General features: G+C 29.5%; 2 protein-coding genes across 3 annotated transcripts in view; both read right to left on the bottom strand.

Moving 5' to 3' along the window:
- LOC107450807 (uncharacterized) overlaps nucleotides 1-10,083 on the bottom strand; it is a 45,378-nt gene extending 35,295 nt beyond the window's left edge. The window contains exon 1 of the mRNA XM_016066709.4: nucleotides 9,075-10,083. Within this exon, the coding sequence (XP_015922195.3) occupies nucleotides 9,075-9,145 (71 nt within the window). The 5' untranslated portion in view covers nucleotides 9,146-10,083. The remainder of the gene's footprint in view (nucleotides 1-9,074) is intronic.
- A 7,234-nt stretch (nucleotides 10,084-17,317) lies between these two features.
- LOC107450796 (cathepsin K) overlaps nucleotides 17,318-20,283 on the bottom strand; it is a 70,224-nt gene continuing 67,258 nt past the window's right edge. For both annotated transcript variants that reach the window (XM_087153418.1, XM_087153419.1), the window contains 2 exons: nucleotides 18,967-19,083; nucleotides 17,318-17,441 (listed from right to left, as the gene is read on the bottom strand). In XM_087153418.1, coding sequence (XP_087009544.1) covers nucleotides 17,339-17,441; nucleotides 18,967-19,083 — 220 coding nt within the window. In that variant the 3' untranslated portion in view covers nucleotides 17,318-17,338. The remainder of the gene's footprint in view (nucleotides 17,442-18,966; nucleotides 19,084-20,283) is intronic.

Below are 20,283 nucleotides of genomic sequence, written 5' to 3'. Positions count from 1 at the left end.
TATCTCATTATGTGTGTTACTCTCTCACTTTATTATACTTAACTAATTTGTTAAAATTGTTCACAATAATTATTTTTGGAATTTATTTACATAAAAAGTTAAAAATTAATTTCTCAACTTCGTCTTTTTTGAGTTTCCTAAATTGAGTTACTTACTATTAGCTTAGAAGGACTGTTTTCTTAACTTCTAAGCTAATATGTCATTTTTCTGGCATTCAAAATTTGGTGAATTTCTATTTTTTTTCTTTCTTGAGCACATGTCAATAAACTACATTGCTGTCGGTAAGATATTAATAAATGTAACTAAATAAATATACAAAAAAAAATTTTGTGATTATTTTGAAGACTTTAAATTTGAAGAAATTGTTTGGTCCGAATTGTCATGTTTCGTGAGAATCACCCATATATTATTTCATATGAACTGAATCTCGAATAGTCCTTGAAATGTGAATTTTTAAATTTAATTACTCTGAAACTATTTTTTCCCCAAATTGTCATGTTTAAAAAGAGTCACCCATATGTAAAGTTAAAAATCTTTTTTACATATTATTCGTTAAAGCACCAACAGATATTATAGAATAAGTATCACTAATGCTTTAAAGAAGAGAAAATAAAAAAGAATTTAAATTTTAGGTTAAGAAAATTCTTAATACTATGGATTCTGAAATTATTTTATCATTTAAAAATTAAAATAATACTTTTACAAATAGAAATTTATATAAAAGAGTAGACAAATATGGGATTGTTCTACGCCCATTTCCTGATTAGGGAAAATAATACATTTCAAGCAGATTCAGAAATGTAAAAATAATTACATAACTTGGAAATACTAACTTGGAAAAAATAACCAAATCAATATTTAAGCATAATTTATTCATTTACAATAACTTTGATATTGCTATACACAGACAGGATGTAATAATTTTTATACAAAATAATAATAATCTTAAAAGTTAAACATATACTTTTCGCACATAACAAAATAGAAAAATTCAATTCACGCTTCATTTTAATTTACAGTTATTTAAAATAAAAATTATGTTACCATATGCCTCAATGCTTTAGAAATTTAAAATTTGCGATCTGAAATATTTTAAAGAGTTACTAAATTTCTTGATACATATTACCTCATCTAAATTGAAATTTACAAAATACTTTTTCGCAAACATAACTCACTAATCTTGGGGGGAAAAATTACCGTCATTTTCGTAACAAATTAGTAACTGGTGATGAGTATTTGAGAAAAAGAAATATTTTTATTACATATTCATTTATTGTATATCTTTGCGATTTATAACCATTTTCCAATAAATTTGATTCCTAGACTGGACAAATTTTCCCTCAGTTGGAAAAATTTTCTTTACAGTTTATGATACATAACTTGAACAAAAAGTTATTAAACTAGAAATAACATATTAAAATTAGCAGTGTTCATATGATATGATACATTAAGTTTCTAGTCATAATTTTTTTTATAAAAAACGTTGAGCAAGTATTTTAAATATATATCAATAAGAGAAACAGATGTTTTTTCAGTTGATGGTTTAGACTATTTCAACATAATAGTCACACAGTTAAAAGGCATTTTTATAGTTTTGCAATTTCAGAGTCTAACAATAACACTAACTTCTTCACACAAAAATTTTATGATTCATACTTAAAATTTATTTATTATCAAATAATAGATGTTTGCGAAAGGGCAACACTGTCTCTCCAATATTTATCTGACAGAGGATAATAATCTAATAAATTTTATGGTGCTATTACTTAAACTACATTACATTTTTCTCAGTTGAATCAATCTTATGTGAAAACACAACAAGAGTTGCACACAAATAAAACTTAGGAGGCCTTTCCATAAAATAATTATTTTTTCATTCTCATAAACTTAAAACTACACATATTCCTTATTTGTAAGCTATTTTTGTACTTTTGAAGTTTGGAAAAACTGTTTATAACCTAGAACGCTGGTAATTTCGGCAGAATAAATATTTTTATCAGCCTTTGCACTGGTTATAACAATATTTTTTTCCTAAGATTCTTTCTTGACTAAAAATATTGAAATGTTGATGCCTTTGTGCTAATAAAAGAAGATTTGAAATAATTTCACAGAAGACACTAAATTTAAATCCTAACTTTTTTAAAAAACATAGAAAGATTAATCGAAGTAAGTCATATTTTAATTACTATTTAAAAATAAAATGAGTTAAAAAATATGAGAAATTGTTGCTGTTATGTAATAAAAAAACATTTCAACACCTGAAAAAATATATTTCGAGACCAACTATTTATACAGGGCGGGGTTGTGATTGAATGTAGGGTTTAGTGGCGCAAGGTCCAGATGAGGACATGCTGCGCCAAACAACACGGTAAAATAGTTTAAAAGCCAAAGTGCATGCAAAATTTAATTGTAACACAATTGTAATTGATACAATAGTTTTAGTAAGTGAATAAGACAAAATAAATTATCTAAATAAAATCAAATAAAAGGTATGAATAAAATCAGATAAAAAGAATGAGTACAATATAAAACGCACGAAGTGAGTAAAATGTATGAAGGTGATAAAATATTTACAAAATTGTATAAAACTGTAGATGTGTTAAAACTTTCATCTGTAGTTAAAAATACCAACGACACGTAAAAATGTTAGGATGGTGAATATCATCCAAGAAATCTTGAATGCATAAAATAGAACTCCCAAAAAGCTTTAAACGATGTTGATTAAAGTTGGACACGTTATTAAAATATGATGAATTGTGAGAGGAACGTTACACTGCATTCAGGGGGAGGTTCTCCGAACAGTAAATGTGTTAACCCGCCGGGCGCGAATTGACAAAACATACCGTAGTTTATAAACTAGGCGATTGCAAGTGGAATTGGCGATGGATTACGCGTAAATGCGGTGGGAGAACGAAATTACATTAACCTAAACAGTGAAATTCGATATTTTTTTTCTCCTCCTCGACTAGCCATGATGAATAAAAATAACTCATTAATTCATTTTAGTAGAGAATTAAAAAAGAAAATAAACTTTTTATTCTTAGGATCACGTTACAAATAAACTGTATTTATACTTTATTCAGCACAATAATTTATATTTTATAAAACGATCTAGTTTTTTGATATAACAGATTTAATTTTTTTTACAAGAATTGTGTTTGTGAAGAAATAAAAATAATTTATTATTGAACCAATCACAAAAAATTACGTAACATTTTAATACCATGTTTTATTGGAACGCTATTTTAAAGAATTAATTCTATTTAACTTTTATTGTAAGAAAACATAACCTGTTTTAATTTAGTGATTTTCTCTGTTAAATCAATCTTGATAAAAGAATAATGTAAACTTTTTTATGAACATTTTTTTTAGAAATTAACAAAGACATATTATTTATTAGAAAAAAAAATTGGAGTATTCAAAAATGTTATCACGCTTTAAAGTAAAAATTTCTTGCAAATGAAAAAAATCGATATTTTTAAAATAATCGGAAATTCGCTAGTGAAAAAAAGAAATATGTGAAATAATTTCAAGAAGGGAAAAATGTACAAATGAAAGGATTTTTCTTCAATGACCTATATCGCGTTTGTTTTATTACTAGAAGCATTTATTGTAAAAGAATATTTATTAAATAACTTTTTTTTCAATGGGATGAGATCTTAAACTTCGTGAAAAATTGACTCAATTCCTTAATATATATAAAAGTCCGTAAATACTTCATTTATTATGGAGGTCATAGATACCTTGATACTCTTTCAGTATAAGAATAATAAATGCAATTAATAGAAAATGCACAATTTTAAAAATATATTTTATTTACATATATTGGGTGCAGGTTATTCTGCAACGATCATACGTAGCATAAATTTATAGATTCCTAAATACTGTTATATGAATTAGGTAATTAAAAACATAATTAAAAAAATAACAGAATTAAAAAAATTTTCAACCTTTAATTGAAAATTTCCTGTTGTCAAGTATTAATAATAATTATAATTTTTAACAACTTTTTTAAACAAAAATTTTTAATTCTCAAACTTAATACTATCCTTTATATGAAAATATCCGAAAATTTGAAAAAGACAAACTATATTTTAAAATTGAGCCATTGGCGACAACAGAGGTCAGATGTATATACAGAGTTTAAATAAAGTATATATTATAGAACTCACATTTAGGACTTAGATAAATTTATTATCGGTTCATAAGAGTGTTTTTTAATAAATAAATGTAGTGATTGTTTGATTTATAATTGTAAGTCCTGAGTGTTTAATGTTAAGTTATGTTTCCTTTGAAATAATTTTTGAACTATGCAAAGCAGGGCGACATTCATTTCAACTTAAAATGATAAAAACTTTAAATGAAATACTTTAAGAAAAATACCTTCTAAATAAGATTTAAATAAAAGGCAATCACTTCGCCTGAGTGATTTTGTACAGAATTCTAAACTTTTTAAATTTTACAAATTAGGTAAAAAGTAAATATCTTACAATAGTGGTAGGGAATGAAGGAAATTCTAAATTAAATGAACATTAAAACATTGAGTGCAAAAAATTTTCAATTCACTTAAGAGTTCACTGGAAAGTTCCCAAGATATGGTGAAATGTGCACAAAGTAAGGTTAACACTAAGGGGTCCTAACATTACATTGCTTTCCTGACCAAACTATTGGGATAATATTTCCAGATTGCGGCAACCCCTATATACTGGGGATCAAAAATCCGAATACGCAGGAAAAAAATTTCTCAAAGTAGACTCGTTTTAGTGTCTGATTTCCGAACTTAAAATATATTGTCTGCTATAACTAAGCGGCATATTTGAATTCACCCTCTCGATCCACTAAGATTGAGTCCTAGAACGTAAACATCTGATCATTAGATCAAAAGTTAATTTTAGAATTTTGTTTACTGCTCACTGTGCACTAAAACGTGATTTTTTTTTCTTTTGAAATTTCGATTTTAATGCCATTACTTCAATCTCCTTCGGGTTGTGCTTACTTCATAAATTTAATCTCAACTATATTTTTCTCTTCACTTTTAAACTGTAAAGGCTTTTTCTCCATTTGTAAATTATGAAAAAAATTATTAATCTGATTGCGTAAACAGTTAGTTCATTAAAATTGGACATTCTCAATTAATTCCTTTCAATAGTCATTTATATTATTAATAATAATTATTTACACAAAATTATAATGAAGGAAAGTTTGATTAGAAATTTAAAAGTTTTTGCTGCTATAATTAGGGAATTTCTATCGACAAAATTCAAGTAATTTTTTTTTCCGGAGCAAAATGCATTTTTATTTATAAGGAAACAATACTGACTTAATATTTATACGATAAAAGACTCTCTAATCGCTAACACTGATGACAGGAGAAATTTTCAATTTTTTCTTTTCCACAAAAAGTTTAAAACTTAAATTGTTGTTCTTTCATTATAAAGCAATCGTATAATATTCTCGTATCATGCAAAACTTTATAACGAAGTTACTTATCTACCGTTTTGCAGTTATAAAATGAAATTATTATTAAATTATACTTGCATTTTAAAATGTAATACTCAATTGTTCAATGAATTTTACGATTATTATTATAAAACTGCGTATAATGCACATTTCAATTAAAATAATTAGTACAAAATAGCTGCTAAAAATTCTCTTAAACATTTATAAATATTATACATTTATAAATTTCAGCTTTTCGCATTATTGCTAAATAATCTCTACGTCGAAAAATATTTAAAGAATTTCATAATAACAGAAAATTAAATAAAATTTTTAAAAAATTGTAAATGGTTATCGAGCAGAACCATTAAGTTTAATTAATGAATATAGAATTGGAAACTAAGTCTTAATAAAAAAAATTTTTTTAATCTTTTAAGTAAACAAACTTTATTATAATAATCATTTCATTATTAAGGATTAAAGGTTATTGTGAAATTATTAAATCAAATTAGTGGATGAGTAGGAAAAGAATTTCACTACTCGAAATACATTTAATGAAAGTTATGAAACTATAGAATATGTAATAATGTGTAATTTTTCTATCTTAGTTCTATTACGACCTTTTAAAAAACGCTAATAAACACAAATTTCGAGATTGAAATGCCGTTTGGGCGAATAAAAATAAGAAAATTTAAGTTTAAAATTGCATATGAAAGTTAAATATAGTAGTTTTTCAATTTCTGATAACGTATATGAGCCTGCGTATTTGTTTCTGGCATGCGTTTTTATCAAATCATTTTAACTATAAGTATAGCGATCTTGAATTAAGATATTAAAAAGAAATCGAAAACAATATAAGACATTTTGTAGCGATACTGTTTCTATAAGAACAAATATTCTGAGTAATATTTCTATGATAACAAATTTAAAATATTTCAAATTTATTTTATAAATATTTCAAGACGAAAATAATCTCTTTTTTTTCTTCATATATTTGACTATTTTTCTAATTTACGGATAATGAGAAACTTGAAACCAGCAATATTAAGATTATTTACTCGTTTGTCTGATTTTAATTATTGACTGCAAGTTCTAAAGGTATTTAACATTGGAAATTCTTGAAAATTATTTTAATATTTTAGGCTCAACGAAGATGCCGGCCAACTTTTAATCCCTTCCATTATCATTTTTCCCAGTGGTATTAAAACTTCAATTTTCAGCAAACAAATACGTTGTATTTGAGAAAACTTAAGATTAGACCTAGATTAGATTTATTAGATTAGATAAGACCTAGTTTCCAATCCGTGCTATGGTCTGCTTTTACGCTATCTGGACATGGACTTAACTGAAATTTTATTAATTCAGAAATATTATACTTGGCAATAAGGAGAAATACAATGAACTCTGTTGAAGATATGTCAAAAGCAGTTTGGGCTATATACTTTCATAAAAGCTTTATACTGATGATAAACCTCAGCATGCATTATGTCCATCGGATGGAAATACTTGGTGCTGCTACAATAAAAGTGTTACAACTGCTGAGATATATTAACGCAAAATATGTTTACCAGAGCCTATTCTATCTACAATGAAAAAGATCTTTCGAGATGATTCCTCAAAAGAACTGTTACAAAAATGTATGCATGGTCGAACTCAAAATCCAAATAAAAGCTTTAATAATTGTATCTGGGAAAGGATCTCAAAAACTACGTTCGTTGGTATTGAGACCTGAATAATTGGTGTTATGGATACTGTGATATGTTTTTACGATGGTGTTTTCAGTCGAATTCATGTAACGAGAGAGTTGGGAATATTATCCGGTGACAATATGTGTGATGGCTTAAAAAAATTGACAACACGAGGATTTGCAAATCCGAGTTATTGATGCAAAATTCAAACAAAAAAGCCCGCACTATAAATAAACAGCAGAAGAGAAATAGGGAAAAAATTGAAACATTATCTGAAGATAATTATGTACCCGGAAAGTTTTATCATGTAACTTCTTTTATTTCTTTACTTGTTTTTCAAAACTCTTTTTTTTTTTAACATTTAGGTACGCTCGTACAAAATTGTACTTATTAAATTTTTTTGAAATTTTGCACACTTATGTAAACACCTTGTATGCTTTTGTTCAACCAGTTAAAATTTAATTTTTTTTTATAATTTTACCTTAACCTTTATGTAAATTATGATAGCATTAAGTTTTTCAGTAAAGCTCAACTTGTTTTATCTATGTAAAATAAAATTATATTATAATATTAAAAAAATTATTTCACTTTATATTTCAAAGATATTAACATAAATTTATGCTTGTCTCATGTGCTTTTTTTCAAAAGACTTTTTTTTAAAGCGTACCAAAAATTTTTTTAGTATTTAGTAAAAACTGATACATAATACATTTTAAATTATTCATAAAAATTAAGCAGCTGAAATAAAATATGATTTTTATTAAATAACATTAAGATAAACTTCTTCTGAAAAAATATTGAAATTTGCAAATAGCATATTTTCTTAGTGTAAAAAAATCATATTTTTGCTCTTGAGAACGTCTTTCTACCCTTAAGGGAAGTAAAAAATTTAAAAATCGTACGCCTAACCGTAACTTCTTTATCATTATTCAATTAAATAATAAAAAATGAATATCTCTAATAAATAAAAATTATTCTATTGCACAAAATTAAGCAAGTTTAATAATAGTTTATATATATATATTTATATAAATATATACATATATATATATATATATTTATATAAATATACATATATATATATATTTATATAAATATACATATATATATATATATTTATATAAATATACATATATATATATTTATATAAATATATATATATATATATATATACATATATATTGCAAAAAGTGAAATTAACATTTCTACCTAATTAAACTGTTGGAATTATTTCCAGTTTACCTATAATTGAGGGTCAAAATTTCAAATATATCAAAAAAAGAAAAGAAAAATTTTCATCATTCAGAGAAAGTAAATTTTCGTGTTTTGCAAGTTAAGAATATTTTCTGCAGAAATTTTTAATATTTAAAGATAATCTCAATTCATTAAGGATGTATCGCAGAGCGTAAAAATCACTTTAGTAAATCAAAAGGTATTAATGTGTTCCGTTTTTAACTTTGCGCACTGAACGTGTAAATTAGTCCGCATCCGACCTGATAGAATAAAGTGCCTATTTTAAACCCTCAATAATTTCACAACAAAATAATTAAAAAGAACAAAACAGAACTACAACAGGAATCAGTTCCTAATTGCTTGAACTCATTAATATTTTATTTTAAGATTTCTTTTCTCTGAAAAGTATCGCAAAAAGTTACCTAACCTTACCGTTGCTACTTTATCCGTTTCCCCCTAAATATATTTTTTGCAAATTTAATTATATAAATGGTCATACCTGATTAAAGTCAAGACTTGTGAGACGTGAATTAGAAGAAATATACATATTGACTATTATTTGCTATTTACGTATCTTTTGAAGCGAGTGAAGTTTTTAATCGGGTAATATTCAACCGCTTCAGCTTCTTGGGATTATTTATTTAATATAGAAATGGTCATTAACTTTTAAAATAACTATTCCTCCTACAATTTTCAAGAAATCATAATTCTTACCTTAGCCATGCTGATACTGAACTACGTAAATTCTTCTTTACGAATAGAGTAGGGACACTTAACTTAAGCATGTTCTTTTAAGCTATTTCTTTAATAAAGCAAGGAGTGCATTTAAAACATGTCGTTTATTCTATAATGCCTAGCAACTTAACCAACACACATGGCGTTTATTTTCTGATCATAAAAATAATTCAATTTAACCAAAGTAACCAAAACTTACCTGATTGCTTTTAGATACATAAAATTTTTATTTACTTTTCAAAAAAGTTAAACTACTAGTGCAATTATAGATACAGAATTACCGATGAACAAACTCATTTTCTCCGTCTCGTCACTCCTGAAAAATCTCATTTTATAAAAGGTTTAATTTCATTTATTGACTTGGCTTAAAAATACGTCCTTATGTTTGAACATCATGTTATTTTATCTTAATTTTACTCTGATTTCACACTTTCCTTAACTTATTTTTTACAGAAGTATAAACATACAATGCAAGATATATTTCGGAAACCGGGAATCACGTGCTTCATAATGGTAACCATAAAAGTATTTAATAGTAAGTTCATACAGAGAAATGAAACATATATTAATCTAAACATACATAAAAAGCATTTTATAACATTTAAACAATTTAATTATAACAGGGTGTCGTTCAATATAAATTTACAATTCACTAAAGATTTTAATGTTAAAAGAAGTTCTTAATATTGTTAACTGACAATAAAATTCCTTTAATCTCAATTGAATTATTATCAAAAACTGCAGTCAAATGGACCCAGAATCAGTTATTTGACCAAATTTAATCATTCGGCAATTAACTTAACGACCTCGCCAAGTTAGGCACCAAAACATTAAATACACACCGGATAAAACACTTAATTCTGACTCCATTTAAAATGCAATATTTGACAATAACTGAACTAGAAAACTTAAAAAATAATTTAAATAAATAAAATAACCATTCAAAATGCGCACTCTAAGCGGCGCACGACGACCTTTCCGAACATATGTTGAATTGAATGAAGGGTTTAGTGGCATACAGTCCAAATACGGTCATACTACGCGAAAGAAACGGCTTTAAAACATTTCAACATTTAAAGTATATAAGTCAAATTTATGATAGTAAAATATATAGAGAAACTAGTCCGGATCCCACTTCAGTGACAACTTCTCTACAGTAGCTCCTGAATAAATTCCAAAAAACCATAAAATACTGATATTTCCTCTTTAAAGTTTATGAAAACTAACATGTAATCCCTCAAGGCATCTCTGGTGAGTCTTTTTCGGCCTCTGGAGAGGTTTATTTTCCATTAATGAACGTTTAAAATTCGATGTAAAATTCGATGTTGATTTAGGCTTAGAGTACCAGACCGCCATTTAATGTAAGCGCATTTTATCGACATTAAACATTTCTTTGCAATGGGCCATGCGATTCTTCACTAAATTTATAATGTTATTAAATTTCGGCGGTCTGGTATAAAATTTTTATATGTATCTTTCTAAACAATGACATGATCTCGGAACAGGTTTTCGCTGTGTTAAAGTTCGTCATTTTGTAAACGTTGACCGCTTTAATTAACTTCTTAATGTTAATATTTTTTATTATGTACTTCTTTTAATTGTTTATGATTTAACGACTTATCTCTTATTCATCCTGTGGTTTTATATTAATTTTAAAACATACATCACTTTTCCTTTATAATTGGTGTTCTATTCTCCATAGCAATATCAAAACAAATCATATAATGTAATATTCAGTTAAATTTGTCAATTCAATTTCATCACCCGCTTGACCCAATAATTTATTAAATATTTATATTAAATCTTTAATATTTTTTTTTATTTGTAATCTTAAATAACTGTTATCTTGTATCAATATCAAAGTAAATTTTTATATCATCATTAAATACTTATTTTCTGTTTCACATACACTTGTTCAATGTCTTTTCAAGTTCATTTAAATAGGATTCATTTTATTGACATCTTATTTGTTTAACATTAAAATCAATATTTACTTATGTCATCTTTTAATTTTTATACTACATAGTTTAGTGCAATGTCATTTCTACATTCTACAAATATGTTGAGGTTGTAACTTTAATTATTTTGATTTCATATGCTCATTATTAAAATATCGTTTAAAGTTATTTGGGAGTTCCATTTTATGCATTCAGGATTTGTTGGATGACATTCACCATCCTAACATTTTTACGTGTCGCTGGCATTTTTAACAGCATATAAAAGTTTTAACACTTCTACTGTTTTATACACTCTTGTAAATATCTTACCACCTTTGTACATTTTACTCACTTCGTGCGTTTTATACTGTATTCATACTTTTTATCTGATTTTATTGATACTTTTTATCTGATTTTAATTCAATTATCTTGTCTTAATCACCCACTAGTACTATTTTATCAATTATAATTGTGTTACAATTAAATTTTGTATGCACTTAGGTTTTTAAATGATTTTACCGTATTGTTTGGCGCAGCATGTCCTCATCTGGACCTTGCGCCACTAAACCCTACATTCAATTCATTATTAAAATATTATTGTTTACATTTTAATTGTATTCATCTTCATCCCACATATGCTTGAACAATGCCTTTTCGAATAGCAATACATAGCTTAGGGCTTTACATATTTCTTTATATTTTCTTCTTATAAAACAACCTTCATCATCAATCATTTTCGCCAATGACTATCCCTGGCCAAATGAATTATTGCTCTAGTATATATGTATTGTCGGTTTAATTAAATGCTTGACTCTGCATAAGCTTTAACATAGCGATCGCCTTAATTAAATTAATTAATCTAATTCTTAAATAGTATTTTTCATTCTTACCATTCCCCGGTCAAACAAAATTTATTATCAATGCAAAATCGCAGACTAATGTTTTATTATCATTATAAGCATCTAGATTAACATTGCATCATTTTTTAAATGTTTGTTTAACCTAACACAACTTAGCTTTATCTTCTTCTACTTTCACATAGGTTGGGGTCAATATCTTTTAAGTATCATTGCTCCCACTAATTGATAACTTTTTGATAACCAGTGTCGCCGTCTATGAAATCAATAATGATATCGAACATATCTTCAGTTTCGCCTTATTTGCAATTTTTCAGTAATTTGTAAATTAACGGTATGCTCTGAAAAGAGTTAAGCACAAATGTTTCAAAATTCTATCTCTCATACTGCTCCGACCACCGGACCCTATCATGCTATCTTCCTTATTTCCATGTTACTTTAATCTAGATATTCATTTTTTGACGGTGACACTGGCAAATCAATGGAGCATCGGATCCTCTCTTAAATTACATAATTCACTTTTCATGCGTTCATAATGGGAACTCTTCTGGGGCTGGGGGGGGGGGGGTTGGGTCGCCATTGCTGCCATATAAAAATCTAATTGCTTTAAATAATGCATAGCTCTCCTTCTATTTTTTTAAATTCTTTTTTTTTATATAACGTTTCTAAAAAATAACGGATACACACCTAACAATTAAAAAAAAAAAGAATGGAAAGACATATATCTTCAGAACTAGGCTGGGGTTAACCCAACGTTACCACTAGGTTTCGAACCAGAAATGAAAGAATCTCCACATCGACTAGAGACAAACCATCAACAAAAATAACAAGGCTAACCAATAGTATAATTACGCCAAATAGAGAACAAATGGAAACAACCACACCTTTGAGAGCTAAGCTGTACATCATCAACGCAATCCTGCCAGAGACAGGCACAAATTCAGGAAGAATTTGCAGAGAACGAAGAAGACTCATCAGAAACAGCCCAGGAGGAAACAATAGAGACAAAATCACCAGCACCATCTGATTATGAATTATCCCATATTGAAAAACTGTTCAACACTCTGGAAATCAACATAAACAACCAACATGGTCACGAAAATAAAATGTACAGTCTCCCATCAGCACAAAGCTTGCCACGAAGCTCTTCGACAGTTAAAACAAATTACGGACAACTCAAATGTTCAATTATTCTGCCGTCCGAATATCACCCTCAACTCTATAGACGACAGCTTGAAAGCCATATCAGACAAATTAGATTATATAAATCATGCCAATTCTGGTAACTGTGATAATGTTCAACCACAACTTCCTCCAAAGCCTATTATCATCCCAGCTACGGAAAATTGTCCAACTAATGTCATTCCGGAAAAAATTACTAAAACCAACTCGAAACTACATGTCAAGAAGATCTTCAAAAACAGCCATCTTGTGGAATTAAAATTCCATAATGATCATCAAAAAGACATGGCTCTCCAAACTATACATGTTGGTTTACCGTATGTTGAAACAGAAAGACGGTTACTCTCGCTGATAATCCTTAAAGCACCATTAGATTACAACGTAGACACAGAAGAACTGAGCGAAACTGAAGAAGACATTGCTAAACTTCCTAGTTTTTCCGTTCGTCTGCAACTGGCGATATGCCTTCAGCTTCCATGTGGTGTTGATCAGCTTTATGTTCCAAAGTTTCTGAAAGATTTCAACCAGTGAAGAGTTAGTTTCGATGCATGTTTCAATGAATAAATTTCACTGCAAAGTTTCGATGAATAAATTTCACTATAATTTATACAATTGTTAACTGTACATAGTTTCGATTCAACACTAAAGATAAACTTTCCCAAGTTTCCTCGGAAATTATTAAAACTCCAGACTACATTTTTGCTGTACAGTAATTAAATTTTCCTTTCGTAGAAGTTATGTTAGTTATTACGTTTTGAGGGAAATAAAATTTCATAACACGAATGTTTTATTTGCAGATTTTATAATACAGAGCATCGCTTCGATATAAATTATAGACAGAAGTGATTTTTTGCACACGAGCAGGGTTGAAGTGTTGTACACATTAATGTATATAAAATATGATTCTATTAGTAAAATAATAGAGTCCTATCAGACTTAAGAACCTAAAGAAGTTGCGATGGTGTGTAGAAAATATACAAAGAATTCGATGGATTATTAATAATAATAAGATTCGATTCTTAGGTCAAGAATATTAACAGTAAAACTTTCAACAAAGAGTGCAACCAAATGTTCAATAAAAAATAAGTACCTTTTAAGCACTTGAAAAAGATTTTTAAAATTTTTTGCTTATTAAAAAATATCAAATTTTTTTCCTCTCCGTGTTGAAAGTTTATTATATTATTATATGTATTAAAATAGAAACACACTTTAAAAGATTTTCAAAATAATAAGTTTTAGACAAAGAACTCATTTCTTGATTTTATTAGCCACCATAAAACATTTTATGCACAATTTTAAACATATTCAATACTGAATTCCTCATTATATTTTTAAATTAATAATTATTTTATTCAATAGTATAAAAAATGAATTTCATTTCAAAATTAAAATTAGTTTACAAGATGAGTATTTGTAATTATGTTAAGTATTTTTTTAATGAAATATTTAATAAAATTATTCAATAATTCTGAAATAAAAAATATAAACAGTATTGTAGCTAAAAAAAATTTCCTGGAGTAAATTATTAATATATGGTCCCTATATTCATCATATTTAACAAATTTGAGATTATCGAATATTTAATTTAATTATTTTTAAGTCAAATGATAAAGAGATAAATTACAATCACATAAGATTTCTTACAGCATTGCTGAATGCTAAAATAGTGAAAAACCTTTCAGTTCGTACTTTTTTTAAAATCTTCCCTCTAAAAATTGTTGAGTCTTTAATCATAAAATCAAATATAATAAAACTATAAAGAATAGCCTAAAATATTTTATACTAATAATGGGCATAGAAGGGTTATTCAGCTTTACTAGAAAATACTGAGCGTTATCATTCGGTGAAGAGGTTGTTCCGCTGCTTTTACTATGGTGTGCAGAACATAACACCATGCTATTTTCAGTCATAAAAAATATCAAACGCTTCCACTACTAGCGGCACCACCCACCACGGAGTCTAACTGAGGGGATGCAAATAACTGATAGGTACTGAGACCAATCCGTTATTTGAACATCGGTGCTAACTAATAGATATACGTCCGCGAGTCACTCCTGAAGCAGCCTGCACCCTTAACGAGTTGGCCAGTAAGTGACCCCGGACTCGACCCTAGCCAACAGATGACATTCGTGACTAGCCGATTGATGCACACAGGCCAATGTGCCCCTCCTGTTTACCTGAAGCACGGGCCAAAGCAGTGTATTGGGGTACCAGGATGCACCTCAACTGCCAGGATCCCCTTTTCCAGGGACACGGGTCTCCTAGCACGGCAAACACGCCGCTGATCTCTTCTCATATGAGTTCGATACAACAGGGTGGTAATCGAACACAGACAAAAAGCCCTTACCAGTAAATTCGGCAACCACGACAAGGGGAAAGAGAAAGTAGGAGAAAAGGGAAGGGAGGATAGATCACTAGAGTGCCCCGGGTCGTGACTCCCTGTGTTTATCTAAGGAAGGTAAACGCCCTCAGGGGTTGAGTGCTTCTAAAACGTTCAATTACCTTCCTGCTGTTTCCTATTGAGCAGGCATTAGATTCAGAGCAAAAATTTAATACTGCCACTTTTAAAAGTTGTTTTCAGTAAGACACCTTAAAATAATTAATGTCATCCAAATCACATGGCTGCAATTCGCTTGTGCAGTGAAAATTTCTATCTGCAAATTTCTTATGTTCACTTTTTTATGAGCAGTACACTGGTCCATAATATGATAATATTGCGTTTTTGTAAAGGCAGTTTTCGGTAAAGCACTCGTTATTACTCAGTGAATAGGTCATCCACGTTTTTTTGTTCGCTTTGTAGGTGGTTAGAAAAGTTTTAACATTTTTTAAGCAAGGTATATTTTTAGAGCGACTGATAACGAGGGGTATAAGTTTTTCACTTCCATCAGAGTTGCAACATATAAGAAAGGTTAACCTTTCTTCCGTGACATTGCTCTCTTGGAGAATTTTCCTCTATGATATTGCTCTCCTTTCAGGGTGCAAGTGTTATCTAGAAGATTAAAAAATAAGCCAGTTTCACCGGCATTAAAAATGTCCCTTGCAGAGTAGTTTTGTACTAAGCTTCTCCACTCTTCAATAGTCCTTTCCTCCACACTTGCAGATTCACCACATATAGCACGATCCTATTTTTTTTAAACCTGTCAAGACAGCCATTTGATGAGTAAAACCTTCCATATTTAGACGGGATGCTATTTCTAGAGTCTTTTTCTTTTAAAGTTGGTCGGAAGATTAGCAGAACGAGCTTGCTGAAGCCCATTCCGACAAAATCTTTTACAGTTTTGCATAAGGGGAAGATTTCGCAGTTCTCACTTTCTTGGCTTTCTCTCCTAAAGCCTGCGATTTCGATTCTATGACATCTTGTTGACGAAGAATTGTTTTGAGAGAAGATGGTGCAAGTCTTAGAGATAGAGCCAATTCACTTTTCATGCCACCAAATAGTTTAAAGTTTTGAAAGTTGCTTTTCACCCAGGAAAAAGCGTTTTCGTTTTGCAGCCATATTTTAGTATGATTTCTCAATAAATGAGGAGCGATTTTAACCACGCCACCTTTAAGTTCCCGAGGACGTCAAGTTAACCTTTCATTATTCGATTGATAAACTAACGTTGGTGTGAAAAGAGAATAGCATATATTTCACTGGTCAGTGCAATGCTGGATGGGGCGTAGATTAACATGCGCGTGTAATGGATACCTACTCAATTCGTGATGACATACTTGACACTTGAAAGATTAACAACACTTTAACAAAAGCGATGTTATCTTCTTCACTTGCGACTTCTTTGAATGCCGAATTACTTCAGTAATGCTTCTTCAACATCCTTGCGATCTACTTTTTTTTGCCATTTAAATTTTTTTCATGAGCAGAAGTGCCTCACTAGCCACTCTAGAGGAAATTCAATTCACCTCCATTTCCCTCAAAAAATGGGGATACGTATAAAGAAGAGGAGTACTTATCATTTACAATAATACAACAAAGCTTTCTATGAAAAAAGAATGTTGAGTATTATTTTTTCAGAAGGCTTTACTGTGCAGTAAATTTTACAATTTGCTTTAAGTTCCTTGGGCACATTAATGCGGGGAAAAAAAATTGGTACCGGACAATGATATGAACCAGATGATGATAATATCGCTCATAACTGTTTTAAAGTAATCGTTAACCTAATGAGTAGTTTTACGAATACGAAAAAAAAAATCTCTGACTTGCTGGCATCTCTGATTTTTAATGAGACAAATAAAACGAAAAACATTATAGCAAAATCTTTATTGGTTTTCAGGCCATAATCGGCATAACTATATGAGAAGCAATTTGACATTGGTTGTTTTCATTTCGAATCAGTCTAAAATATCCTTTCTCACCCCATTTTCGACCCCAACTGCAACATAAAACAAAGGATTACTTTAATATTAACTAAATTGTAATTTCTAGCAGGTATAGGAAATGCACGTTTTTAAACAATTGACACAATAACCACAAACTTCAAGTATTTAAGCATTAATTTATGAATTTTCGCGAACATAATTTTTTGTTGCTTTTATACATGTGTTGGATTTCAAATTTGAAGTAAGTTTTTGTTCGGAAAACTAAAGATTTTTTCAAAATTGTATTTTTTGTTTAATTTGTTTTTTGTTAGAATGCACTATTAGTTTAGAAAAGGAAGAGGCACAGCTCAAAAAACACGTGTTTTGGACTAAGAACAGGTGTAAATAGGAAAATACACATTCTTTTCAGCAGCACTCATAATTTTACTTGAAGGTAATCTTTGTTTAAGAAAACTAAAGCATTTCTTGTGCATTTTCCTTTGCAATGAAAACTTTAAACCCACTTATCTCTAAACATGATTTTTTGAGTTGTGCCGCTATTGTAGCCCATGAGCGATATATACACACTTGTCTGTTCTTTTGAAAATAACACTTAAGACAATAAGCATATGGCTTTAGCGTATTGCATCATAGACTGAAATATATTATCGCTTTTTTTCTACTATGCATTACTTAACAGAGAGACGGGAACACTTTGAATTCAATCGAGTGAATTTCAAAAAATCCTAATCAGGAACATTATTAAATTGCATAAAAACTAGCTTGTCGCGAGAACCATCTTATTATGTTGTTTGCGGCCTTTTTAGATAAGTAATAACATGCTAGACATTGAATAATATTATGTTATGTCTTAATATTTGGTTGGAGTTTATTGGCACACGAGACAGACCAGTCACTAGGTTTAAGAGTTTATTATTTTCTAGAGTAATGCATATAGTCCTATTGTTTTAATAAATTGGTTAAGATCGTGATGTGTAGGGTCGCCAAGTACGGCTAAAAGATAAGGATAAAAGCAACCAAAAGTTTTTTCCTAAAATGTTTAAATCGTTTACAGTCGGTGAAAATATGTTTAATACTAATGTCGGCACGACACATAGAACAACAAGTTGGAGGTTCGGCTATCAGTAAATGTTTATGGGTAAAACGGGAATGGCCGATAAGCAGCCTATTAACTAAAATCTGTGTTAGGCGATCAGAAGATATTGTTTTACAGTTATCAAGGTTAGGGTAAATTTCATGTAGTTTATTATTCATTTGTATATTTCAGTCTTCTTTCTGCTGCATTGAAGATTTCCAAATTTGTTTAACGTCCAAAAGTGTTAAGGAAATAATACTTAAATTTTGAGTATTTTTAGCCAAAATATCGGCACGGTCATTCCGATGTGTGAAGGTGGTATTCAACTAAAGTAGCCACTATATCCTTTGTCTTCTAAACGTGAAATGGCTTAATAATAATTATGTTATGCAATATACTTATGTCTTAATAATCTAAAAATATTGGCTAATAACATAATATTTTTAGATAAGCAATAACATGCTTTAAACGTTATCCTGGCTGGAAAAAGAAGCAATCACTACCTGTTTTTGATTAGCCAGTAGGGTACACCCCCTGGTGATGTGCCATATCCAACGACTAAAACAGCGTGGTTGACAATAACATCACTAGTGCATTTTTCATCATGAAATACGCCAGTACTGTTAAAACAAATACATTTTATAGGCATTAAAAAAATAACACCCCGGATTTATGTACATAATTTAAAACTCCAATTTTACAACCGACTTGTGTCGGCCGGCAAAGTGGGAGGTAGAAAAGAACAACAATCGGAGAACTCAGGGAGAAAAAAAGCCGGAGAAAAGGGTAACGGAAATAAAGCACTAGGAAAAAAGGAGTTCCAGAAAAAAGCACCTCATTATCAATTATATGAATTTAACAACCAATTCCGGAGCGGTTGGACCAAATTTTAATTTAACTAAGTTTCATTATTCTAATAAAATTACACAATTTTTTTAAAAAAAATTAACATATAAGAAATAATTTAAAAGCAAAATAATTAAAAGAACTCTTAAAAATTTTTAAATTGTTCTACATTTCAATAATTACACGTATTGTATGGTTGTTGTCTTGTCTATAGTAAAGCCCTAGTATCCAGATCTTCCGTCTAAAGCAGTGCTAAATATTTCCAAAAGTTTAGAGAACGACTTTCGCGAGTTCTGGCCTCTGAAGAGTGTATTAATGTTCTCTAGTAGAGGTCAACAAGAGCAGATGCCTTCACAGTTTAAAACGTGTTCTGGCGTTAGCTGGGTTTAGGGGCAATGTATGCATATGGGGTATAATCTGATCTTGTCTGAAGAAATCTTCATGTTCATGAAATGGCCCCGCACGGGATCTTGCTATTGCGGATGTGTGATTTCTAGGACAATTCGGATGTGTGTTTTCTAGGACATATTAAATTATAGAGTCACAAAAGTCTACATACAGAGACAGACAATACAAACTTTCAGAATTAAATGCCAAAAAATGCAACATTAATAATTTGTAGGACCTCCCTTTGAAGTAACAACTGCCTGAATTCGGTTTGGCATCGACATAACCAGATTTTTGTCGTCTCAGGTGTAATTTGAGACCATGCAAGCTCTATTGCCTTCTTTAAGGTTTCCTTGCTTGTTACTGATTGCTCCCGAACTCTCTTATCAACTTCCTCTCAAAGGTGCTCGATGGGATTAAGGTCTGGGGACAGTGGCGGCGAATGGAGCTGTTTAGGCGCTTTAGAGTAGCCATTCCTTAACAATCTTAGCTGTGTGTTTTGGGTCGTTGTCTTGCTGGAAGACAAAGTTGTTCCCAAGTCCCAATTTTCGAACCGATTGAAGTAAATTGTCCTTCAAAATCTTCAG

Source organism: Parasteatoda tepidariorum, chromosome 10 (genome assembly GCF_982258835.1).
Source record: "Parasteatoda tepidariorum strain Cologne lab strain chromosome 10, Ptep-v5.0, whole genome shotgun sequence".
In the NCBI taxonomy this organism is placed as follows: Eukaryota; Metazoa; Arthropoda; class Arachnida; order Araneae; family Theridiidae; genus Parasteatoda; species Parasteatoda tepidariorum.
Note: the sequence above shows the minus strand (reverse complement) of the source record. Positions and strands in the feature narration are given on the sequence as shown.